The following is a 26,258-nucleotide window of genomic DNA, read 5'->3' on the forward strand; positions in this document are numbered from 1 at the left end:
TGGGCTGTAATTGGCACATGTGGTCAATTATTGTTTTGAAATCTCTGCTTGCACGAAGAGGCACAATCCCTCATCTCCCCTTTAGGCAGGTGGTGGCTGTGCTATCCCTAACTTAAGCCAGTGCCCAAATAATGTCAGAATAGAAATCAAGGTTCTAGGGCCAAATTAATGTGTAATAGAGGAAAGCAGACAATCCTGTCTAAAGGCATAATGTAGGTCATAACTTTTAAGTGGTGTCTTTGTCACGACAGTGGATTGACAGCAACCAAATACAGAGGTTATTCAATTGATTGGAATGACTTAAACATAGTTTGTTATAATGGAATACCTCATTGTGGTGCAAACGTGCAATGGGGACATCCTGCTTACTCCTTACTTAGCACTGAGAGAGAGAATTCTGAAAATGTGGGCTAAGATTGCTTCTGTACTTCTTGATTGAAACTTCTGTGTGTGCACATTGGCTTGGATTTGTTTTTCTTTGAACCTAGCGAAACTCTGACCTTTAAATCAGCAGTTCAGACAAATTGTTGGGTCTCTCTGTCATGTATGCTTTTGGTTGCCTTACGCAACGTTAGCTTGGTCTTTGCAATTGTATTTTGTTGCATATGCCTTGATCCTCCTCTCTTTCTCATTTTGCAGCTTCCCCTCAAACTCTTGTTCCTGTAGCAGATGATGCAGTACACGTAATTAAAGTGGTAATGTGTAGCTCTCATTTCTAAATTATTGTGTGAAGTTTTCTCTTATCTCTCCTTATTTTCAGCACTGCGTCCGTACTGCATGCTTGTGGCTTTTGGTTTCTTTCCCACTTGATATCTTTTCCCTGTTTGCGGATATATTTGGCATTTCCATGATACAGTATTTCTTTGTCTTGATTTCTTCCTTTCCTTGATTACTGTCCTCAACTCTATAGTAAGGAAAATCAGACCATGTGTTTAAACACACGCGATCTAGAAATTTCTGCAAATAGTGTCTTTAAATAATTCCTGAAAACATTTGTGGTATTTATGAAAAATGTGTTGCCAAACAACTTTCTGTTTTAGCTACTTAAAATTACATTTTGGGTGGCATGCTATATGGGAGGTAGGGAAAAAAAGGGGTTTAATCATATTCTTTGAACTTCTCGTACACTTTCTTCAGAAACTCTTGTCTTTGTAATGCACTGTATGATGCTAAGTTTGTTTGTTTATCAATAGGAATACCTTGAAAATGGTCCCTTGTTTTCTGAACTGAAATTTTACCAGAGGGCTGCAAAACAAGAGCACAGTAAGTAATACATCAGTTCCGATTCAGATAGATTTAAGGACAAGTTTGGGTTTTAACTACTTCTAATAAGAACTGTTGCCTTAGAGCTTGACAGCAAACTCATTTCATATAAGCTGAACTAATCCTTGTTGTTGCTATAATAATTTTAGATTGCCATAGGTTTCTTTCCTTGGATGACGTCTTTCTCCTTTCTGATCAGAAGGGAGAACAGAAGCATGCCAAATCTATGTGCACACTTCAGACTGCACATCAATGAATGGACTCCAGAGAGAGGCCAGCCTTAAACAGGGGTACTGCATGGACTAATTGGTCACCGTATTTCTGCTAGTAACTGTTTTCATGGGCAGAGTTAAGAGTGTGTGTAATTATCACGGGATTTAGTAGTAATCAAGGCACTTGATTCTGCAGACACTTAAGCATGGATGTGATTTATTCATGGGAACTGTCCTAAAGACTGGATGACTTAGATTGCTGGTAGGCATAAGCACTTTTGATAGCTTGACGCATTCTGTATTGAATAAAGTGGAGCTTCTAAAGGAATTATTTCTTCAGCTATTGATAATTGCTTATCTGCCTTCTAAGGGAACAAAGTAGCACATTGCTGGAACAAAAAAAAACCCTGCTGCTTGTTTTGAGGAATGTAGAGGACTTCAGAGTAAAGTTAAGGTCTGAATTGTCTACTACACAAACTACCAAATTAGTCTGACTTGTTTTGTTCAAAGTCTTGGCTTGATAGCTAAAACAAAACCAACAAAACCTCCCCCCCTCGCCCAACCCGAAATTCTCTAGCTACCTATAACCCAATGTTATCTTTTTATTATTATTACAGTAAGAAAATGGATGAATCTCAAAAAAATAAGTTGTTTAGGAATTCCAGTGTTTTGGGGATCAGGCTTGGCTGAGTACAAGGGAAAAAGGTAATAAGATTAATTGTAATTAAGCCTCAAATTTACTGAAGATCCATTTTCAAGAAAATGGAGATAAATCTTTCCGATCTGACATAAACTTGCAGTCTTAAAGGTTTCCTCCCTTTTATGTATTTCCTGGTAGCTATAGATTCATGGTCATGGAGAGACTGGGGGAAGACCTTCAAAGAATCTTTGAAGACTGTGGAAGCAGATTTAAGAAGGAGACTGTTCTGCAACTTGGGGCACGAATGGTATGTACAGAGATGAAATTGCTGTGTCTCAGACTTGCTGAGTACAACTAGAAAATTATCTAATATCGTTTCTTTAGGTAGCTTTTGAGTTTAGACTTACACATGTGTAAATGCTATGTATTTTCATAGAGTCATGGTTTGGTTTGGAAGGGACCTTAAAGATCAGCTAGTTCCAACCCCCCTGCCATGGGCAGCGACGCCCCCCACTAGACACCTTCCATTTTTCTTATTTTTCATCCTTTTTTTTTTTAATAAAATGAATATTAAGTAGAAAATCAAGACTCCCTGAGGACTGGAAGTTGGTGAGCTCAAACTAAAATTTTTTCTAATGGGTTAAAACATGGACCATACACTTCAAAGTGTGTGTCTAGACTGAGATGTGTAAGCCTATTCTCATATGCGTTAACATGTATTGATTTCTTTCCCCAGTGTCTGAAAGGTATTGTATTAGACATCCATATTTGTCAAGGCTCATAATTGCATGCTTGAATGCAAAATTTTCAGTGTGTTTGCGGAACACACTCATTGTAGAGGCCAGGATTAGGCTAGTCTGCAAATATCAGTTGTGTTTTCAGATGTGTGTACACTGCCACATACTAATGGAAGTCTGTATATGTGCTCCTTTCTAATATCATTTGTCCTGTGAAAGACTGCTGTAACTGGATAGAGGTGCCCAGCAAATGGAGTAGAGGCAATGGACAGAAGTTGTAGGGAGAGTACAAAGGAAAAGTTTTTGCAGAGTGCCTTAGCACTGGAACATGCTTCCCAGAGGCAGTGAAAGGTGTATCCTGGGGGACTTTTAAAACTTGACTATTCAGTCTCTTTTACAACCTGATCTTTCTTATGTTAGTCCTGCTTGAAGCAGTGGGTTTAGATGGAACACCTCCAAAATTTCCTTTTAACCTAAATATTAATTAATAAGAAAAGTGGTCACATAATGGACAAACTTGTAACACACTCTGTACTCTACAAAATCCAGGGTTAGATTGTCCTTTGTATGAGTTGCCAAGTGCAAATGTGGTTTTTTAATAACATTTAGAGCTATTGTAGCTCACTAAAGAGCTGAAAAAGGTTGGTGATGCAGGGGGATGGTGACATGAAATGTGGGTCATATAATAACTGGCAGGATCAAATATATTACAAACCTTATGGCTGATGGAATACTTTTATTTTTCATAGCTTGGTGTCCTCAATATTTCCTCCGGTGTTTATAAAGTACTGGTGTCATTCATGCTTTGTGACCTCTGAAGCTGGTACTTGTAGGTAGTTACACAGGGATACCTGTTGGCGAAGTATGACTTGTTTACGATGTCCCATCAGCTCTGTGCCTGCTGGGAACAGCCCCTGTGGGCAGAGCAGGTAGTCCACGTGCTCTAACTCAAATCTGTCAGGTCAGCCTGTAGCCCTTGGTCTCGCTGTACAAGTGAGGAATATTTGGTGGTGGGGTTAGCGGCAGAGGGGAGACAATGATTTTGTCTTTTCTGTTCTAAAACCTTTCCTAGTTGGATACTTTGGAATATATACATGAAAATGAGTATGTTCATGGTGACATTAAAGCAGCAAATCTACTTTTGGGCTACACCAATCCACACGAGGTAAGCATGTTTACTTATCCACACTGTTGCTCTGGTGGGTTTATAACTGTTTAATAGTTTTAAGTTCTGTGTATTTGGCATTAACAATTCACGTATTAAAGTAAGGTTATGCTTGGACATTTATATCCTCTCACAACAAATCTGAGAAGCGGCTCTGTGGAGCTTAAGGTCTGAGAAAGAAGCAGGACAAAACTCTGCTTTGTTCCCTTTGTGCTTTGCTGACTAGGGTAGTGGTATGGTTGGGTAAATTAATCAACAGGGCACGTGAGAGGACCTAATCCTGTTCTGGGTTATGTCAGTTTAAGTATATTAATGAGTTTAAGGATGTGGCCCATTGTATTTTCATTCTTGAAGTTCCAGGTTTCTAATATAATCACAAATTGTGTTTCTGTGCCCCTAACTCTTATGTCCTGCTCATTGCAGTGGATATAACAGGTAAGTAGGATTAAGGTTGCTGCTCTCTAACTCTCTAAAGCTAGCCTTGAAATTGAAGTGTTTCGGTGAAACATTTTGAAACAAATCTTTTGATCCTGTCATACTCCACACGCTCTTACGATGTCTTTTTTCTTAAGCTAATAAAATCTAAGTATGCTTTTTTCATGGAAAAAAATATCATTTAGGATAAAAGGACATGTCTAACATAGCTTAAATATAATTAGCTGTAAGCAATACTTCTTTTCTTTCAATTTTTGTTTTTCTGCTGCAGTGACAAAGAAACAGATCTTACAGCTTACTGCCATTGGAGGTTGAACCGTTGAACTGTCTGCTTTTTTTACAAGTTTCAAGTTAAATGGTTGAGTTAAATTTACTTTTCAGCTTTCTAAAACACATAGTTTTCAAACTATCGTGGCTGTTTAAAACAACCATGTTTTTCGACAGTGTTAGCAGCCAGTACATAATCTCAGTTTATGGTGTTTACCAGCCTGCTGAATCCAAGGAAGGAGTCTATTTAGAGGCAAAACGATCTGCTACCCAAACCCATTAACATAACTCAAATAACTTTTTTTTTTTTTTTTTTTTTTTGGTCTTGGCTATTGTGTATTTTTATGACAGCAAGATATGCTGCTGTTTTTCACATTGAAATCATTTTGGAAGTGTCCATTTACAGTAATCATAAAATTTTAAGACGTGTAGCTGACTTTGATCAGCTGCTTTTCAATCAGCCAGATTGTGGGGTGATTTTGTGATTTGTTTCTCATGTTGCCTGGAGGAAGATTGTGCTATACTACTATTTTGTTTTCATAAGCAGTGAATTCATGGACAGATTAAGAGTAAGGTACTTGTGAGTTTACTGGACAGAGGTTTTAGGTGGAAATATAGGTTATATTTATTAAAAGAAATTAATGATAGTTCAAGTAGCTCCTAGCTCGACTTGTACAAAGTGTAGTTACAGCTGAGAGGTTTTGAGTAGAATTTTGTTTCAGTAAAATTTCTTTTCCACTGAAATTGTTCTACAAAATATTTTAAAGTTCACATTCTAACTCAGAAGAGCTAACAGGAGAAAATTTCTAATATTTGCCTGTATTTGTGAGGTATGAATTAAACTTTCATTTCTGCGTGCTTAAGACAACTTAGAGCTGTTAAGATATTATTCACATAAACTTCCCAGTCATGGGCCCCAGAAATTCTGCAGGTGGCCACAGGTCTGCTGGTTTCACTGAAGCTGTGACAAGTAAACCATTCCAGCCTACAGCCACGTAGACAGGGATGGTTACCTTCAAATACATTCAGAAGTAATGTGTGCTATGTTTAGCTTACACAGCAGGGCAGATGGCTTAACAGGACTGTTTCTGGGCAAATCAAAGTTTTTTTTCCAGATGCAGCTTGCATAGTATCTTGAAACACAAATACGCTGTGACTTGTGGGGCAGGAAGAGAAGGAATAATCTCCCCAACACCACAGCTAAAACTTTCAAATTGGCAGATCTACATACACCACTAGCTGAATATTCTTCCCCTGGAACTGTTGACTCTGCTGTCTGCCTCCATACTTCAGTAAATGTTCTTTACCTGGGTTAGGAGCAGTAGTAGGCAGTATTCTCACACAGATTCAGGTATTCAGAACTGTAGATGTGTGCTTGCACAGATGATTTTGCATTTGTCACATCCTGGATATCTGCATGTGCCACCAATTTGCATGTAATTTTGCTATGAAAGTTGGTTCTTCCTATTCCAACCGCATCCAGTTCCCGTGTAAGTTTTCGTGATGCTGCGACAGCCTTTCTGCAAATCAAGCTGTCTTTATACATGCTGGTGAGCTGAATATATTATGTATCTACCAGAATGGTATTTTGGGAAGCTCTGTGAAGCAGTACCACTGACAACAATATGGACTATCCTGTCCTGTATCCTCTAAACTGTTGTCAGAGATGCTATATTTTAATTTGGCAATCTTGTGTTAACCTTGGATGCTTCAGATAATACCTCAGGCGCTGCTATTGCTACCAAATACCTGTGAAGTGTTTTGCCAATCCTCTCTCCTACAATGGTGGCTAGCTAGATTGCCTTGGTCTTGTCTCCTTAAAAGAATGGACCTGGGAAGTAAACTGGTCAACCTAATCTCATAAATAGGGGGTGAGAGCATCTAGGCAGTGGCAAGCTGAAACTCAGCAATGGAAGCTGAGAGACCTGTAGCTCCGGTGGGAGTTGGTGTAACAAAACTGTCTCACCTAATGATTTTGATGGTGAGTTTTTGTTAAACATTTTATGCTGGTGGGTTCTTGCTCTTTCGGGTCTGGGATTTTAAAATAAAATAAATTGGAAATATTCCTTAATTCTAGAAATTTATATTTGAAAGAAACTCATACCTAATCTCTTACATTTTATATATATACATGTATATTATTTTTATTTCTATATCCTGTTCTGGTGAAGAGACCTAAATCTGTTCCAAAAAGCGTATGTGCCTTTATACTCAACTTAGCATGTTTTTGTCATTGAGTGGCTGTTCATGTGTACTCTTATGTGTGAATCTGTCACTGATTTCCTGCAGTTCCAAGAAAGATAATTTTTCTGTGTTAGACTTTCTGCTGCTACTCTCTCTCTCTTCTGTAAGTTAACCTGGTAAATTTACACCACAGCCAATAAATATCATAGTCCTCTTTTTGAAAGAGCATGTGAAATCCATACTGCTATCCCCTACCTTCTCTGGCAAGGCAGAGAAACAAATAAAGTAAAGGTCCTGTCACTCTGTGACCTCCAAATGATGTTTAGAAATGGTTAGAAGATCAGAACCAACTGACCTCAAAGAGGAGCTTGCTGCAGATCTATTCAGTAGAAGGGAGCGAGGCCACTCCGTGAGTTACAGGTCAAAAGATCAATTCTCTCGTCAATATGTTTCTGAACATGGGCCCAGCGCAGTGACTGACAGAATAGGAGTGATGTACTGAGGGAAGTACACAGCCCATGAATCTCGGAGAGGCCTGAAAGAAAACTTGGAGTGATCAGAACTATAAATTACAGGACAAGTGAAACACTCTCTCAGTGTTGCCGTGAGTTAAAGATCATTCGGTGCATAGTAGTAACTGTTTGGATGATAAAGCAGAATAAGCATTATTGGTATAGACCCTAAAAGAGAAATTCAAATCCATTACTCATTTAAATGGTGATACTATTAAAAGGAGCAAGTGGTCACTGGACAAAAGCTTAAAATCAGACTTTTTAATAATTGGAATAAGGTTTGGAAGAATGCTTCTTTCAAACAATTCCCTTGTAGTATTTTCTTTTTTTCCCTGTGGAATATATGGGCAGACATGCTGCAGTGTGGCAGACTGAAGTCTGCACCAGAAGCTGCCTGTTTAGATTTTTAAGCTGTAAATTTTCACTGCATTTGCACCTCAGTTCTGATTTTGGTTTTTCTTACACAAGAGAGTTACAGAATAAAACTCTGACTTGATTATCATAGATAGCCCTAACCATAGAGGAGAAAAGAATACAAAAACGTCTCAAAATGTTAACTTTTGAGACCAGCTTTCAGTGGGCCAGCACAGAAGATGGAGAGCTCACGCACTGATCATATGGGAAAAACACGCGTGAAAACAGTTCTGCTTTAAGCCATTTTTCATTGTGAGGTGAATCATTGCGATTCCTGCTCTTCAGTCCAGTACGCCAGATTTGCTAAAGAGCAGATGAATTGAGAAAAATGAGTCTTTTCTGTTTTCCTTCATGTGTCCTTAGGAAGAATACAATATGCAGAGGTACCATACAGAAACAGTTGAGTTTTAACTCTGGGATGCTGGCTGCACCCCTGATCTGGGGTGTAGCTTCATAATCAAATGGCCTTAATTTTCTTTCATCTGTCCTATTGCTACGTTTGGATGGAACTGTTTTACGTTAATTTAATTTCTCTTTGTAGTAGTGCCCCAGATATCTTGGAATTCAATTGATTCCAGAATCTGGACTTGTCACTGACAAGTCACGGAAGATTTCTTCCCCTCTCTCCTTCCTTGGCTTCTGTTTTGTGGAAGATGCTGTTCCTGTCCCAGACACTATACTTCAGACTTCCTGTGCCAAGCTGGACTTCACCTGACCCTCAGCCTTTTAGTAGCGTAGTGTCCAACTGGATCTGACAGCACTATGGCCACTCATTAGCAACCAAGCTGCTTCTTATTAGTAGGTATCCACTTAATTATTTACAGTGCATTACATAAGCTTGGTAATGGAACCACCGGAAAGAAAACGTACAAAGAAAATCACTGTATTTTTATACTTTCAGCGATAATTGTCCTGCTATGTGTACTTTGAGATGGAGAAAATACCATGATAATGCAAAGTGCCAGGCTTATGACTTCTCTGCTCAGTGCAGTTACATAGCGTAACATATACAACTTGTAAGAATGTTATGTTTAGTAGATATTTAGCACTTCAGATACAAAGCGCTGTGAGGGAGTCACGCATGGAAGGGACAAGAGGAGTGCTGAATCTACGGCTGTCGCTTGTGCACATAAATAATTACTGTGCCTCTGTGGCTGTTCGCTTGCACAAGATGGGCACATTCATGCTTGCATAAAATTCAGTGACAAGACTTAAGAAATCTGGCTCCTAATCTATAGCGAAATCTATTAATAACAGACCATACTCAGTGCTAGTGCAGACTGGGATGTGTAAAAACTGAAACTTGAACAAAAACAAGAGTTAAAATAAGTAAGTGTGTGGGAAGGAGCGTACAATGTACCACAGCTAAACCCAGCTGTTCTGGGCTTATGTCACTGTTGCACCTTCATCATCCTTGTTCCCATTCCTTGTTTCAAGTGTCTTGTTTATCTTACTCTGCATATGTTTTGTTCTCTTTTTGTTCTTAGTTGTTTTGTTTTTCCTAAAAAAAGCATGCAGATGAAAAATATTTATGGTATTACTAACATAATGCACATACTAACACTGACAATTTTTCCCAATATTTTTTAATACTCATCTTTTCCCCCCCCCCTATCTTTATACCCTTAAACCCACAGCAATCTACAAATTTGTTAAATACCCCTACCCACCATGTTCGGAGCAAATTTGGAAGGGCACGCTGTGTTACATTATCAAAAAATGACAACTAGCTATAAAGAACTGTATATCTTTTTAATGATGAAAAGGTTATAATGAAAATGGATTAAATGAAATGAATGGTAATTTAAAATAATGTAGCCATTGTGATAATGGTTGTGGCAAGGTTGTAACAGTGCCTCGCTAGTTTAGTAAAGGCGGATTTATTTATCTGTAGGATAACTGTTAACTTTGTACATGGTTCAAGTTTGGCTAGCAAATATTTGTGGCTACCTTCTAGGGGGCCTGTTAAAGTAGTTGGAAAGACCACCAAGGCTGGCTGCTGTATGGGAATGTCTATCACATAAACCAGCATTCCCAGACCAGACAGAACCGGAGAGCTGGCAGAGATGCTTGTCTTGTGTTGTTTTTTTTTTTTTTCTAACAGTTAAAATCTCATTTTAATATAAGGCATAGCCTGAATTTTTAAAGGTTGAGAGCCGCTCTGTATTTCATCTTACTGTATCTGGTCAACTGTATATGTTAGAAGTCTGTAGTCAAGCAAGTTCTGGGCAGAATACACCTTCTAGCCTACTCTCTCCCTCACAGCCCGCAAAGGGTGCAGAAGACTTGCAAAACTTGATATTAGTGTAGTTTAAATTGGTTCTCTCGCACTGACTGTGAGCTCAATTAGGACAGGTAGCAGAGCATCAGGGATACGCTGGAGAACGGATACAGGAGAAAATCAAATCGGTCAACCCAACAAAGTTTATGCCTTGTCCCAGATTTTCTAAACGTGCCTACGGTCTTCAGTCTTGTATCACAGTTTGTATAGTCTGCCAGGTGAAAACATTATCGGTAATCTTAAAAGCCCTCACCGTGCAGGAAGTGAGCGCTGCATCCCAGCTTACACGCTCCAGATAAGCACAGATACTGCAGCAGAAACAGGATTACCATGAGACCAGCCATCCCAGCATTTGAAGCTGCCTGGAGCGCAAACAGGAATCAGTAGTTCAACCGGATGCGCTACAAAATAATGCATTAAGTTTTCTTGAGGGTTTTTTGTTTGTGTTTTTCCTCCACCAGGAGTGACATAATTAAATTAGAAGTGAGTGCTAGAAGAGTTTATCTTAGACTTTTATAGTATAATTTATTTTTTTAGCTAAAGAGGAAACAAAGCTGAGGTTCAAATAAGGAAAAGTTTTTCTTCATAATGTGATTTAGTAGAAATGATCTCTCTATGCTTTCAAATGATGTAGCTTTTGCCCCAGAGATCAGTTCCTTTGGCAGCATAATAGCAGTCTGTAGCATTTATTTTTAAGTGAAAGTACTATAGTTGGATATTTATAAAAAAGCAATTACCTAATGTGAGAACTGGTCAATGTAAGGGGCAAAGGCCAGGTGGGAGTGTGAAAAAGACAGGCTGAGAAAATAACCTATGGGATATTGTGGGGTGGACAGACAGTGATTAAATTCCAGCTGCTTTCAACAAGTACTGCTTGTCAGCTGCGCTGCAGTAATTGACCATGTGCATGTATTAAATCCACCCCTGTTGGAGGGTAGAACGTGTTAATCTGAACTTCACAGAGTGGACTTGTGCCCTTAATCTAAATTATGTGAGTGGCAGAATTGACACGGGTGCGGTACCGCGTGCACTATCGCCTATAGAGCAGTAGAGGCATAGGAGCCAGATGGCCTGTTCAGGTTTGTCTTGACAGGCAGCAGAACAGAAAGTAAAGTTCAGCTCTCCTGAGCTGTTCTGTTTGCAGCGTCAAATACCATAAAAGTGAGCAAGACTAAGTTTAATGTCAATTAATGCTTTCACAGTTAAGTCCCAAGAATATGTGAGCGCGTCTCCCAGATACATTCAGAACTGGGGGCCTTCCTCATGCTGGTTATTTAGGTAGCTATAGCAAAGCACCAGCATCTTGGGGAAAAAAAATAATCACCTGTGCCAGGATGGAAAGGTAAATGTGGCAGAATGCATGAGCTTCCTGCAATATACACAGTAGGGGCACCAATTTTTTTCTCTTACACTGGTTTAGCTCCATGGGCTTGCTTGAGGGTAAAGTAAAGCGAAGTCTGATGCTGCACCTTTTAAAAACTTCTATGTAAATCACTCCTGAATTTATAAAATTGCTTTCTGGGTTGAGGGGGGGAGTTTGTTTTGCCTGGTTTTCTCTTACACTTGATGTTTAAATAGTTGTTGCCAGTTCAAAGTTCCCGACGGTGACATTCAAGCTGAGACTGCAGTTAGCCTAACAGCCAGCAGCCCTGTGCTCACGGTCCCTGTTAGCACTGGAGCCCTGTATCCAGTCCAGCTGGGGGAAGCTGCTGCCTCTTGATTCCTCTAAATTTAAGTTGCACTGCTGTTATGAAATTGTACAGTCTCTGTGATTCTGGTGGAAAATTTGAGCGGGGGTGTGCATGTGCCTGTTTAAATAAGGAGGGGAAAGGGTCCCAGAAGCAACGTGAGGATACGTAAAAGGCATATTGCGGTTTATGATGGCTAGATCTCTACCTGGAGAGAAGAGAGCTTAGGAACAAAATAAAATGACTGAAATTCTGCTCGAGTCTGAAATAAGATAAGAGTATAGTAGTGGAAGGATTTAAATGGGGAGGGCAGCTGTTATAGCCCCCAGTTGTACATATTTTATCCTGAGGCACCATTTGGTTTAATAAAATTTAGATCTAAGGCTGTCCTTAACCTATCAGTTTCTTAAGACTTAATTATAAAGGTTATACTTTCAAAGGACAAAAGCATTATTCATTTGTCTGTTCATGTCTTCCAGGTTTATCTTGCAGATTATGGACTTTCCTACAGATATTGTCCCAATGGGAACCACAAACAGTATCAGGAAAATCCTAGGAAGGGCCATAATGGGACAATAGAGTTTACCAGCGTAGATGCCCACAAGGGAGTAGGTAGGTTTCTTTTTTCTATTTCAGAGTAGTGATTACAGAATGAGTAATCAGGCTGTGTGAGCTGATGTATACAATAGAAGTAGTCTTGGGGATTGCTCGGGGTTGATCAGACCCTTGTGTGGTGACCTCTTCTTGTACCTGGGAACGCTTCTCCAGGGCTGCTGGGGGAAGGGGGGCAGCGTGATTAAAACCGAAAGGCTGCTGCACATATGGTACTGGAAGGTGGACCAAGGTACCCTAAGAGAAGCTTGCCGTTAAACTTAATTGGTTCATGTTGGGAGTACTGGTTTGTGTTTGCTATACTCTCTAGGCAGGCAGAGGCAATCTTTGCTAATGTTGCATTGTCAAGGAAAAATGTTTCGAGTCTGCACTGTCCTTCAGGGAGAGCTGTGTCTGAGTGTCACCATCTGTGTTATGAGAGGATATTTCAAGATGACATTCCTTCTGCAAGGAGAAAAACCTTTTTTGAAGCCATAAAGTGTTAACTTTTTGAAATCTTTTTTCAGTAGCCTTTCATATATCTTACTTATTTAAACTCACTTTGATGGTATTGGAAACACATTTGCAGGTAAATTACATACATAGTCCTTTTATTGGATATTGATTGTACTGCCTTGCATTCCAAGGCAGACTTAATTCAACAATTCCCTAATTAGTTAAAGTCATAACCTATGTCTTGTATTCATTTACCATTAATTAAACCTTAGCTGTTTATTACACTGCAGTCCAAATCCAATAGCAGACCCATAGAGCCATGGAAAAGGGAATGGGAGGTCAATATCGAAAATATATGGTGCAAAGTCCCACTGATGGCTGCATTGTTCACAATCAATATGGTCAATGCAACACAAGTTTCTTAGTTGCTATGTCAGCAAGACAAAAAGTCAATTCTAATGTTATGCTAGTGAAAAAAATGGTGATTATTGAAAAACTTTGACTCTTGCTACGAAAGAGTTTTTTTGTTAACTTTTCTTTCCCCTGTTTCCCCCTCCTTCCCTCCCCCCCAAGATCTTCTAAAACAAAAGGAATGGTCTTCTGCTGCCAGCTTTGCTAGGATCACAGTGTCAAAAGCGGTAACTGCAGAAATTTGTGCTTGTTAATAGCTGCTGAACTGTTACCTTAAACTAATACTTTCTAACGAGTTTTAGTTGGCACAAACAACTGTATATTATTGCTTTTTCTATTAAAAGGACCATTGACCATGTAATGTAGAGGGTCTTGATAATTTGCCGGCGCTGTTAAATCCTGCAATCGTTTAACTCTGGTCATTAGGAAAAATGAAATAAGACTGTCAAGTACTTGCTGCTAAGACGACTGTGCAAATTCACCTGCTAGAAAATATTTTGTGGTGAAGAGGGCACCTCTTTCACACTCTTCTAGCCCTCCCAGGCATACAGTGCATTTTCTGGAGATCTGACTCTGGCTGTTTTTCCTAGCAGCGTGTGCCATGTGCCCATGTATTTGATGTGGGTGCTGTTAGAAGAATAGGCGGAGTCTAGATTATTTGGCATTTGGCGGTTGGGTAATTATAGCAGCAAGTTTACCTAGTGGACAGGCGTGATTACAGGACGGATAATTCCTTTTATTTGAAAGAGTAGGGAAATTTTTACAGACGTGGGTGGCAAAGGGTGTGCACGTGCAAGTGTGAGTTAATCTGTGGGTTAGATCACCCTGTCGAGTAGCTAAAGCCGTGATGGAATTGGTGAAAAGCAAAGGATTCCAGAAAACAAAATATTCAGAAAGATAGCTTGAGGGAGTCTACCCCCATCTTGCACTTGAAAATGTTTTGCTTGTTAACAGCTGCAAACAGAATATCCACAGACTTTTCTGATGCTCCTGCAGAACGTGATGTGGTATCTGGTATGTTGCAGAGAATCCAAACTATTCACATTGAATGCCTCGGCTCTGACCTTGCAACAGCCTGAATCCATTAAGGTCAAATTACCAGGGCTTCCCATTTGCAGCAGATCTCTCAGCATCCCAGGGAAAATATGCATCCACAGCGACTTCTGTCGGAGACTGCACAGGTCCAGATGGCAGAACACGGTGACTGGTTTCCCTCATCTCATCTCTTGTTGTGAAGTTTAGAGTGGTGGAGACGTTTTGGGATGCTAAAAGACTTCCAGCAGCTGGGGCAAAGGGTTTCTGTGCTCGATCTCCTGTACTCCAGTCTTGTGATTGAGTCATGGTGCGTCTCATGTAGCGCGCGAGGTGGGGTGCTCTTCTGAAAAGTGTTCAAGGGCTGCTGCGCTGTGGGCAGATTGAAGCTGCACAGACAGCCTTCATTCTGGTGTTACCCAATTTTTCAGTGGAATACTTATTTTGGTGCTTTTGGAATATATTCCAATTTTTAAATGTTATTTTATGAGTCATTTGCAGAGGGCATTTCCTGAATGTACGTAGCAACATAAATACATCTCGGACCTCCAAAGCCCTGAAATAGTACCAGTTGCTGTTTGAGCCAGACAAATGAGAATATTTGGACTTGCTCTGCTTTTATTCATAATGTCCCTGCCTGAAGATACACAGCGATTTGAGGTACAGGCTGAAACTTAAAATTATGACTTTGTGGCTTTCAAAAGGGCCTCTTGGTAATGCTTAAAGCAGATAACCTCCTTGCATAAAGCCAATCAGATGCAACCGCTTCCCACTAATTCAAATCAACGCTGGTGTTCCCTCAGTTGAATCGAGAGATTAACCCAGCTGCATGCCAATTTATTCCCCAAGCTCTCTGCAGAGTTGATCAGGTGTAGAGGTTATGTACTCCTCTCAGATCCAGAAAGTTTCCTACCAGCGGCTGCTACACGGTAGCACTTGTGTGTGGTGGAATTAGTCCATAGTCTTCAGGCAGCTGCTGGTGCGGGCTGAGTTGTGGCAGCTGATGGTGAATCGCTGCCTTCAAACAAGTTACTCTAGTGAGCGCCACTGTACGCCAACGGTGCGAATTACTCCAGTGCGTGCCAGTGTACGTGAAGGTGTTGGCTGGGATTTGGGCTGGAACTGAAGAGGAATGCCCCCTGAGCTCGGGAAGGCTGCCCTGCCTCCTGTCTCGGCTCTTCATGCTGGTTTTGTCTTCAGTTCTGCACAGCTCCCCTGTACTCCGCACAGCGTGTTGGCCCCACGGGCTGGCTCTCCTGTGCCGCAGTGCTGCCTGGGGGCTTCCAGCCTTGTCCGGAGCTGGCAAGTAGTCACCCCAAGCTCCGCTACATCCCCTGTCTGTGTCTAGAGCTCACCTGGAACCAAGTCAGGGCCCAAGTTGGGCTTTGCCACACCATCAGCATTTGGTGTATTTGGTGGCTGGATCTCATTGCAACCTGCATGTGGGTTTTTTAAATTTAAAACCTTTTTGTTTTCATGCAAACTTCATAATGCACAACTGCACTGTTTTTAGTTTAGTGTAGGATTTGAGTGTATTCATTGTAGTCATTTTTAAAGACCATACTGTATAAACAGTGTTATGTATTTTCTTGTAGATTGATAATTAAAGAGAATTATATCTGCACTCAGTGTACTTCTAAAAAATTGTTACATAGTTAGTGTTAAAAAGTAATATTTGGATCAATGCCTCCTATGGATTTTTGTAGATTTTCTACTCACTGAGGCATGCGGTCAATACCTAATTTCTCTGGAGATATACTGCGCTTAACATATTGAGATTTTTTTAAATACTCCAGTCCTGTGCATTGAGCGAGTAAGACCAGTTTTAATTTGCTATCCTTGATGAACATAAGAGTATGAACTGTCTATGTAGAATTCCCTCCAGCACATATTTGCATTTGCCATAGATTTCAAGATAACTCTCCTCATCCTTTTAACAACCCTTCACAGTAACTACTAGCAGTTTTGCCATCTCTCGCCTTGGGTGTAGGACCTGCTGAAGTCCTTGCAGAGCTCACAGCTACATCTGGAATAATAAAAGCTGCTGAAGACAGTAGTGGTGACTTTTGACAGGCTTAAGGTTAAGTAGAATGTCTGGTGACGTCTGCTGGTTGTCACTGTTTTTTGTAACCAGTGAATAGGTTTTATCTGAGCTAGTTTCATCAAGCAAAAGTGTGTTTATTTTCTTCTCCTTTGTTGGGGAAGGCAGTTGCAGCTATGTTTGATGCCCCATTTCAGCCAGTTCTTTGTACCCCTCATGTTGGGTTATTGCAGCACGCGCTTCTCGGAGTGCTCATACACCTTGTTCGTACAGGGCAGGGCAGGCATCAGGCCGATTGTAGGGATAGTGCTGCAGTTCTTGTTATTTCCCCCACTGGTCTGACAGAGCTCTTGCTGTTTGATATTAAAACATAGCTCAATGTTTGTCCATTTTTCCTTTTTTTACATGCGGAGCTTGACCAGAATACATGCAAGGTTCATTTTGTGAGGAAGGATGTACAGGAATATAAACACCTATGCCAGGAAACCTATTCTTTCTGAGCCTGTGTGGCTTCCAGAGAACAGAGCTCTAAATGCCTCTGGATCAAGAGGTTTATTTGGCATCTGTCCATGTACAGTCCGGAGTCAGAGGGAGCCTGCTGGATTTTTCTGTTGGTGAAATGCATTATTGATTTACTGCAGTTTGGTATGTGTTTCCCAAAGACTGTGTGTGGGACAAACTGTAAATCCTAAAAATAAAAGGAAAATATAACCAGTATGGTGAAAAATGGGTGCAACTTTGCAGTGTGAAATAAAAAAAGATGTTTTAGTTTGAGTGTCGGATGAGAAATGTGTGCCCAGCAGAAGAGGGAGCAGGAGGTCATCCTAAGTGAAAGAAGAGTTCGGTTTTAGCAAGGAGAAAATTGAATAGGTTCCTATAACTACCTCTGTAAGCTTGTTGTGTCCTGCCAAGAATGTCCAGAAGCAGCAGAAAGAAGGCGATGAGCATCACAACTTTCCAGCACAACTGATGAGTGTGGCTGGGAATTGGCTGTTCAGTTTTGGCTCTCATTCTCTACACCAGGACTTCAACAAGTTAGCGAATCTCACAGCTGCTTGTCAGCCTCTTACCTCTGTGATTTTTTTTCTGCCACACAGATGTGAAAGAAGAGTAAAACTTCCTGTCCCCACTCTCCTGACACACCTTCTCCTTACTGCAAGCTTGGAACATTTTACTTCCGACCAGGTACCTGCACCTCTTGCCACCATCGTTTTATTTCCCACAAGGATCCCGTGGTGAAGTTCCCTTGCATCTTCCAACCGTCCCACTACATAAACTTCTCCCTGCCAAGTCCCCGGACCCTGGCCCTCTTCCTTTCCGCACATCCCATTCTGCCAGTCCTGATGACGATTCACTCTGTCTGTGTGAGTGAGATTCCTGACTGTGATGGATGCAGCAGGGCAAGTGGGAAAATGAGGAGGCTCTGCAGTTAGATCCTGCTGGTCGGTGGACGTGTGTAACTGCTGCTTCGGAGGCTGCTGTGCAGGTGTCTGCGCCTTAGGCTGTTGTGGTTGTCCAGGAAAGCTCTGCGGGTTTTAGGAGGTTTAAGGATCACAGTTTGGGAACTTCTGGCCTCTAAGCCCTTCTGGCTCAGGCTGTGCTCATGAGCTTGGCCACAACAGGACGGCAGTAGCGTGGTGGTGATGCTTTTGTGGGTTGTGAAGCGAGTTACCTGACTGCGGTGCTGGGACTGCATCCCGTGACTGACAGGAGAGTGCGGGTGCGCGGGCTGGTCACCAGCTTTGGCACGGCCTTTGGGAGGATGTGAGCCTTCAGGACTGTGAGGCTGATACTGTCAGGGCGGCACCTCTGAGACTGCCCCAGGCAAGGTGAGAGCTGGGGAGCCATGGCTGTATCCTCCCTGGGAGCTCCTGCCAGCTCTGCAGCGGGTTCCGCGCTGATCAGCTGCGTGACCAGCGGAGTGCGTAGGATTCCAGTTTGGGACAGACCACAGCTGGCATGGGAAAAGCTGCTCATCGCCATGCCCCAGACTGAGCTCTCTGGAACAGTGCAGTTACGGTGACGCCATGTTTGCGCTGGATTTATTTTTCTTTCTGGCGTTCCATGGTGGTAGTTATTGTCAGTGAGTACTTCAGCAACGTGCCAAGGCAACGGTGCAGAACTGCACACGGGAGCAGGAGAGATTGTTCCCGGCCCTGCTGGCAGTTGCCCTGCCTGAGACTAGATAACTGTAGAGAATGCCCTCCAAGTATTAAAGTTTATCAAATTAAAAAAATCTACTATATTTATCTAAGCTTTTCCTTGTAGCCACCCACTCTACTCAGTCAGTCAGTATCCTGCTGCAGTGACCTCCTCAGACTGAGCAGTACCTTGAGGAAGCCGTACTTCATTATCAGCTTTTCTTGGTCTTTTTCTTTCTCCTGCCCCTAATACAGGCACTGACTTTTGACAAGTCTTATATTTGTCTGATTTTTGCCACCTCGGCGTCGAGTTAAAAAGTAGTATCACTTTTAGTTCATGGACTAAAACGTTGTTATGAGACATTTTTAACATAGCTCCATTTCTCCATGGCCATGTTAACACTCCTTTATGGGCTCTTGGATTCAGGGCCATGGTATGAGTTATATTTGTTTGGGAATTACCGTGAGTTTGTATGCTCTGGTGCCAGTGAGAATCAGAGGTTCCACTGTGTAGAGATGCAACATGAGCAACTAAACCGAGACTTTTTATGAAAAGCTTCCAATCTAAAGAAACGCTAACGGTGAAATTATAACGTAACAGTGCTAATTAAAAATAACAGAAGAACATTCCTTGTTAGCCTCCCAGAACTTGACAAAAGGCTTGAGTAAGTTGGCTTACAAAGGGCCGTAGAGGAAAACTCCCATTTTCACATGGGTTTCAGATGAGAACTTGGGAGCAGTGTACTTTTGGGAGTGTATTGTGGCTGGTGTCCTATCATTCACATTCGATTGTGAAATAGTAATCTGAAAATAAACTAGGGCTCAGATAGCTGCCAAATCCAGTATACAGAGATACATAATGTATTTTCTTCTCAGGGTGAATCGCTTCAGCTACGTTATCCTGAGTTATCGCTGAACCCTGTGCCTGCACGTTGAGTACATGTCTGTGGCGTATATGTAACATCTTACGGCCTGACTCTGATTTCACTGACATGGCTGTTAATGAATTAACTTCGGTGGAGTTGTTCCTGATTTATCTTGGCAGGAGTGAGGATGGAGTCAAGCTTTAAATCTTGAAATTAAAAAAATTAAGCTATTAAAATATTGTGAAATAAATATTTACCAAGATGTTCTCACAAAACAGTGTTTCATATAAGCCTAAAATAACAATTTTTAAAAATCCTGTAGAAAAGCAGAAATCAAATATGTATTCAAAAGAAAGGGAAAAACCTCAAGTTCATCCAGAATCCTTGCAATCTTGAATTGTAGCAGCAGATTTATTTTTCCAAGTAAACATATAGCTGAAACTTATGTATTTGTGCTTCATTGGGGTTTAAAAATCTAATTATTCCATTGTTCACAGATAATATTAACTCATTAGGGATTGGTTAGTTGAACACTTTTACAAAGAGCTAAGTGATTACAAAAGGTGAGGAAGTTAGCATCTCTGATACCAAGCTGACAAAGGAGCAGGCAGAAGGAATACGCCAGTACAGCCAAATAATGAAACGCTGACATTTTCATATGGTTCTATGAAAAACACATGTAAATGTCTTTATGTAGCAACGCTTGCAGTGACCCGGGAGATAAAGCCATAGGGGAATTTACCATCTCTCTGTAAAACATTTCCCCTTTTTATTTTCTGGTGATGTATGGCTTAGTTATATGTACTCCTCCGCCCAGCCAACAACTGGTTTTAGGAAGGTATTAGTAAACCCGTAGTTGCCCACATCTCCCCGTTTGTGATGGCTTTGCCCTGGTGTCAGTCAGGAAGTGGCTGGAAGAAGCGCATGCGAGCGAGAAGGTAATTAGTTGTGGCCAAACTGTTAACTGTGAAGAAAACTTTGTTCTCTGGGGACTGTTTTGTCAGAAAGCACGTGATCTTAGGTTAGCTTCTGAAATGTAATTGACTTGGCATTATTTACAGATTCCTATCAATTAGCCCCTCCGTGGGGAAAAAAAAAAAAGTGGCCCACTGTCAATGTTTCACCAAAGGCCACTTTCTGTAGCCCGTTTTACACAAGGAGATGCCAGAAAAGCATTGTCAAAAACGCTGGCTTATATGGTTACAATCTGGAAGTGTCACAATGGAAACGGGAGTTGTGAACACGTGTATGAATGGAATTGTTGCACAGTTAACAGAAGATTTATGGTGGAAGAAATCGCTACGGAACAGCAAGTGGTAGAGATTGTGTTTTTATTTTAATACGAGAGCCAAGTCTTGCATTAGGACGTTGTGAATCTAGTGCAGCAAATAAACGACACCCGAGGGATAGTGTAGCGTTCTGTTACATTGAAGGGCCTTTAATAATCCCGTAGTCTAATAGCAGTTAAGATAGGGAATGTCTAAGAACTGATCTTCTGCTTTTACAATAATGTGTGTACGGCAACAAGAAACAGTTATGACGTGTTGGCACCGTAGCTTTTAGCTGATGACTTTTTAAATTAAAAGATAAGTTTGCTGAGTGACTTTCTGGAATTTATTTCATGAAGGCCCATAAAATATGATATCTGTTTACAGCTGGATTAACAGCACTCTGCTCAACTACTAGGCTTTATGCGAGACAAAAACGTACTGAACAAATCTGAACTCTTCCTGCGTTCCTGGAAAGTGCAAATTCATTTTGGAAAAGTGTAACTTGAATGTCTACATCTGTCATTTTTTTTAATCACAATTAAACGTTTCAGGCTCTGCAGATTCCATGTGGTTTACAGTCTGCAAGTCAAATGTGTACAAAGAACTGTTGCACCAATCCTGCCTGTTACATTTTTTTTCAAGTTTGGTTTTCTCCGACTAGCAGCAAGCAATAGCAATTCTGTTAGTATTGCACCTTTTGGAGGTTTTTTCCCCCCCTCTTTCTCTTGGAAGAGTCGATTTATAGTTAAATTATAGTTTATAGTCAATTTATAGTTCTGTTGTTCTGCAGAGAAGATACTTGGAGATGGGGTTAATTTTTGATTGAATTGCATCTAGTGTATTTGTATTCCGTAGTTAGTGTATCCGTTCGGTGTGTGCAGAGTGGGAGAAAGAGGTTTTGGACATAACTCCCTTTTTGGAAGCAGTAGTGGTAAGTTTATGCAGGACTTCATAAGCAGCCGGTGTACTGTAGCTGGTGCTAGGATTCTCTAAACAAACAGCTCACGGTACTCCGAAGCAGCCAACTTCGGCGTGTAAATGTACACTAGATGGCAGTTTTGTCCCATCTTCCAGGCTGAGCTAGCTCTGTAGGAGAACAGGAAAGGCCATCAGTGTTTAGTCTGCACTCACAGGGTCCCTCCATGACCAATGTGGACCCCATGGACTTCCTGGAACATGTGTTAGCAATTTAGCAGCAGACATTTATTTCTTTGTTTTACTGCCTGGCTCTTTGAGAAAGTGTTGGTACTCGGTTATGGGCTGTCTGGATCATGTCAGAGGCCATGGGGATCAAGTCCATGTGACAGGCCAGACTGAGGAAGGATGAAGTTGGAGGAGGTGAGGAAACTGACCCTTACTTCAACAGCAACAAGTCACTGCCTGTCTGTGGCCTGTGGCCAAATGCCGGGGCGGTTTAGGTCTAATGCAGCTGAATAAACAAAACACTTTGCCCGTTTGGCTTTTTCATATTTCATCAACACTAGTTCAATCAAAGTCTTTTCTGTTTCCTAAGAAGAGATTCTTATCCTTTTTTTTTTTTTTCCTCCTTCCCTCCCCCCCCTCCCTCCCTGCCCCTTCCCTGCATTTTAGCCCCCTCCAGACGAGGTGACCTTGAAATCCTTGGCTACTGCATGCTGCAATGGTTATGTGGGAAGCTGCCCTGGGAACAGAACCTGAAGGACCCCGTAGCTGTCCAGACTGCGAAAACAAGGTAAGAATAAAACACATCCATGTACACATGTGCACGCACACACCGCCCTAGAACCCTGCAACATCCTCATCCCTGAACAAAACAGGCCTGAAATAGCTTTACGTCCTGTAGAATCGCACCTTACGAGAGAGCTAAAACAATTTCCCTTAATTGAGAGATGTTAGAAGCAGTTAAAAATGTGAACTCTGTGCTGATATACACCCTCTTCCACATGTTTATGCATGCACTGCTCTAGAGAGATGCCAAATGCAAATGCACAGTACACAGTCATTTTGTCTGATCTGTATTTTTTTTAGTACTCTTTTTTTTTTTTTTTTTTTTAAAGAAAACATTTGTGAATTAGTGCGGGCCGTGTTGCACATACAGTAGGTGGTTGTGTGTTTCCATTAAACTTCGTGGGTGCTTTGTAGGGACTATAGTACAAACATCTCTTGGAGGTTTTCCCACATGTGCATTCAATTTATTTCACTTTCTATACGATACTATTTTTCAGATGTTTTCATGGAGGTTTTTAATGTTATATAAGCCTTCTGCAGTTACAAACAATGAAATACCAAAATATCGAAGAACTTGATTAAAATCTTTCCCTTTCCCCAGCATGACTCATTACTAAAGCAACAGTGTATCAGTGTTTCCTTTCTCTGCGTTTGCAGTTGGGACTCGCGAGAGTTAATTGCACGTGGCACAGTGTCGCCTGTAGAAGGCTTAGGCAGCGGAGCCGTTACCCACAAACCTAACGTCACAACTGGAGAAGGCAGCAAACTTTTAAGTAGGGCAAGCCACAACAGAGGTACACAATAGGGATAGCTGATCCACAGAAATCAGTCTGCAAATTCCGTGTGGCACCGGCTCTCAACAGAGAAAAAGGTTAGCCTGCAGACTGCGGATAACACAGATTGCATCTGTAAATGTTGACATCGTACGTTACATTTAAGGTTTCTTTTAGAAGTTCTGATCGTTACACAACCCCTTGCAAGGTAAAACTTACACAATTCAATGTTAAATCAATTTAATCAATCAAGCTGCTTCACTAATTCTTCCCTGGCGGTTAACCCTTTGCTAGCGTTTGCAGGGTGCCAAGCAAGCGGGTGCTTCCGGGAGGTGCACAGCAAGTGATACAGATTCCGTTGATCAGAGCTGTTAGTCTAATGAATTACGTTCTTGGTATTAGGTAACTTGCCCAGGTCATCCCCCTTTATTTATCTTAATTTTCAATGCCTATACCATTTACAAAGGCCAGAAATAGATAGACATCCGGATAGATGTGCGTATCCGGTTGCTTGTAGTAAAGTACGTCACTGCGCAGTTGAATCGCCGCCGAGCCTGCCCGTCCTTTGCTGTGGAATCTGCGTGGCGGTGAGGAAGAAGGGGCCAGCCTGGAAGGTGGGTGATTAAGGCAACTGTGGGCATCAGAAAGGGGATCTTTAAAGATTGCTGGCGTATTTGAGTTTAGAAATGTTCATGCCATCCCATCATTAAAGCAGAGGCTCCATTAGAATTAGGATTTAAGCTATAATACAGGAAAAGATTGACGTTTAAATGTTTCATTTCCCCAAAATCAAAACCTCTGTTTCTGATACTAAACAACAGATTACAGAATTGAAGGCTATTAGCCTGCGTACCCCAACTCCGTGCATTTGAGAACACGTCCTGTTACTGATTGGTGGACCTTTTATGGCTCCTTTAAACAGAACAAAAAGCCCCGAACCAGTGATCCTTTGGCATTGTTAACAGCCAGACTGAACTAACAGACTTGCTCACTCGGGGCAGGGGGCTTGTGCCTGCACAGGTCCCTCCAGGTGCTACGAGGTCATCCTGGTTCCTGCCTGCATGAGGATGAGCTGGTGAACTCCATCTGCTTTTAGGATATGATTGGTTCTGAGCTCCAGTGTCCTTTGCTATTCCTGTTTCTGGATGGATAGAATCATAGAATCATAGAATGGTTTGGGTTGGAAGGGACCTTAAAAGATCACCTAGTTCCAACCCCCCTGCCATGGGCAGGGACACCTTCCACTAGACCAGGTTGCTCCAAGCCTCATCCAGCCTGGCCTTGGACACTTCCAGGGATGGGGCATCCACAGCTTCTCTGGGCAACCTGTTCCAGTGCCTCCCCACCCTCTCCAGGAAGAATTTCTTCCTGACAGAGAGCACATCTGTGACCCTTCAGTTCATGAAGTGCACGGTCGTTTGACACCCCCCTCCCCTTTTGTCTTTACCATGCCTGCTTGTAATTTTGACAGCCATCACCCCGCTGCCCATGAGCTACCTGGCAGAAAGAACCTGATGCTGAAGGACTAGTAGGCAGACCAGAACTGCATCCTAAACTCTGGAACAGAAGCATTAATCGTTAAGCTGAAATGGGAACAAGCCATTTCAGCTCAAAGGAATTTTCGGTTTCTTCCTAGAAAGCTTAAAACATCTGCAAAGAAAAACCTAAAGTGCAGTTTTAGCAGTGAGCCTGCTCTTGCTGAAATCAGCAGCCTCCAAAGAGTTAACAATACAGCTGGTAAGAGGAGATGTTGTTTTAAAAGCAGTACTGTGAATCATTAGCAGTCCTGGAGGTCCACTCCCTTTGGAATTGAGACTTGCTGTCTTCCTAAATCCCAAATGAAGAATCACCTGCTCCAAAACCACATTAAATTGTTGCGCTCTCATGTTGTTTCAGACTTATGGATGAGCTCCCAGAGTCAGTGATGGAATGGGATTCTTCTGGAAGCAGCTGTGGTAAGTGTGCTTGTGGTGTGTACCGTATAGCTCTTCAGCCTGTCCCAAAAACCATGTCTTGGCCTGTCTGGGGGAAGCAGTGTAAAAGTAACACAATTTAACAAAGCCTTCCATTTAAGATCTTTAGCGTAATCACTGTGGTTTGCACCTTAAGGTAGAGGCCTTCACCAGGCCTGAGTCTGTGCTGTGTCGCCAGGCTCTGGTCTTAGGGTGAGCTACAGCGGGCAAGCAGAAGTCACCCTTGAGCCAACCCCTGGAACCAAGCCTGCGTGAGCCACCCTGACACACGCACTTGTCCAACCGGAGCGCTCAGCCTGCCATCCCCATGGTTAGCTGCTAACACACCCGTCACACGATCCTCGTCGTTAGGTTGTAGGTCAGCCTCCTTCAATCGGGTGCAGTGGAACTGAACGAGTACTCCTGACGTCAGTGGAACTGGATCAGGCCCTTCACATACAAGCGGGTTGCAGTTTAAGCCTTTTTAGCTCAAAGGCTTCTTTATGGCTAGGGGCGAAGGTACGTCTCTGGGTGCTGGCCGCTCTGCAATAAACGACTCTTGGTGCTTACTGGTATGGGGTGCTTTGTGCTTGCACTGTAGGAACACTTTTTTTCCCACTGCTTTCCCGCATTATCCCATACACAAGTACGAAGTAGACAATACAGACATTAAGAGCTAAATTTTCAACCCTTGTGTGGTAGTACAAAAATCTGGATCGGTCTCATCTGTGATGTATGAGTGACACAAGGGATCTCTGCCATATGTAATCCAGGGGGTGAGGAAGCAGTGCCTGTCTTGGAAACAGAAGTAGCTGTTAGCATGGAAATAGTAAGCAACTGCCTACAGAAGGTTTATTGCTTACTCTTCAGAGTTTGAACAAGCAAATGAATGGACAGGTTGTCTCATATCTTCTTCCTTCCCTGAAATACAAAACTAACCCAGGGAAGACACCACATTTCCTTCAAAGCTCAGTATCTGGTTTTGATTTATTCACTTCCATAGCATTTCTGTACCAGAATTACTGGAACACATAGCGTATGACGTAAAACTTGCTCCTGATGTGAATACATATTTAGTAAATCTTTACTCCTGGGATTCGACCAGATGCTAATATCAGGTGTAGATCTCCAGGTTTAGGGTACACTTGGGTCTTCAACTGAAAGAAGAGTTAAGAAGAGTTTAATTTCCACCCCCCCCCCCCATAATTGTTTTCCTACA

At 41.8% G+C, this 26,258-nt stretch overlaps 1 protein-coding gene across 1 annotated transcript in view; it reads left to right on the top strand.

Annotated features, from left to right (window-relative positions):
• Nucleotides 1–643: 643 nt before the first annotated feature.
• The window catches only part of VRK2 (vaccinia related kinase 2), a 33,389-nt gene continuing 7,774 nt past the window's right edge, over nt 644–26,258 (top strand). The window contains 8 exon segments of the mRNA XM_010153981.1: nt 644–695; nt 1,194–1,263; nt 2,093–2,180; nt 2,314–2,422; nt 3,925–4,017; nt 12,278–12,410; nt 22,198–22,318; nt 24,984–25,042. Coding sequence (XP_010152283.1) covers nt 2,104–2,180; nt 2,314–2,422; nt 3,925–4,017; nt 12,278–12,410; nt 22,198–22,318; nt 24,984–25,042 — 592 coding nt within the window. The 5' untranslated portion in view covers nt 644–695; nt 1,194–1,263; nt 2,093–2,103.

This window comes from Eurypyga helias, unplaced genomic scaffold (genome assembly GCF_000690775.1).
Source record: "Eurypyga helias isolate BGI_N326 unplaced genomic scaffold, ASM69077v1 scaffold15256, whole genome shotgun sequence".
NCBI lineage: Eukaryota > Metazoa > Chordata > Aves > Eurypygiformes > Eurypygidae > Eurypyga > Eurypyga helias.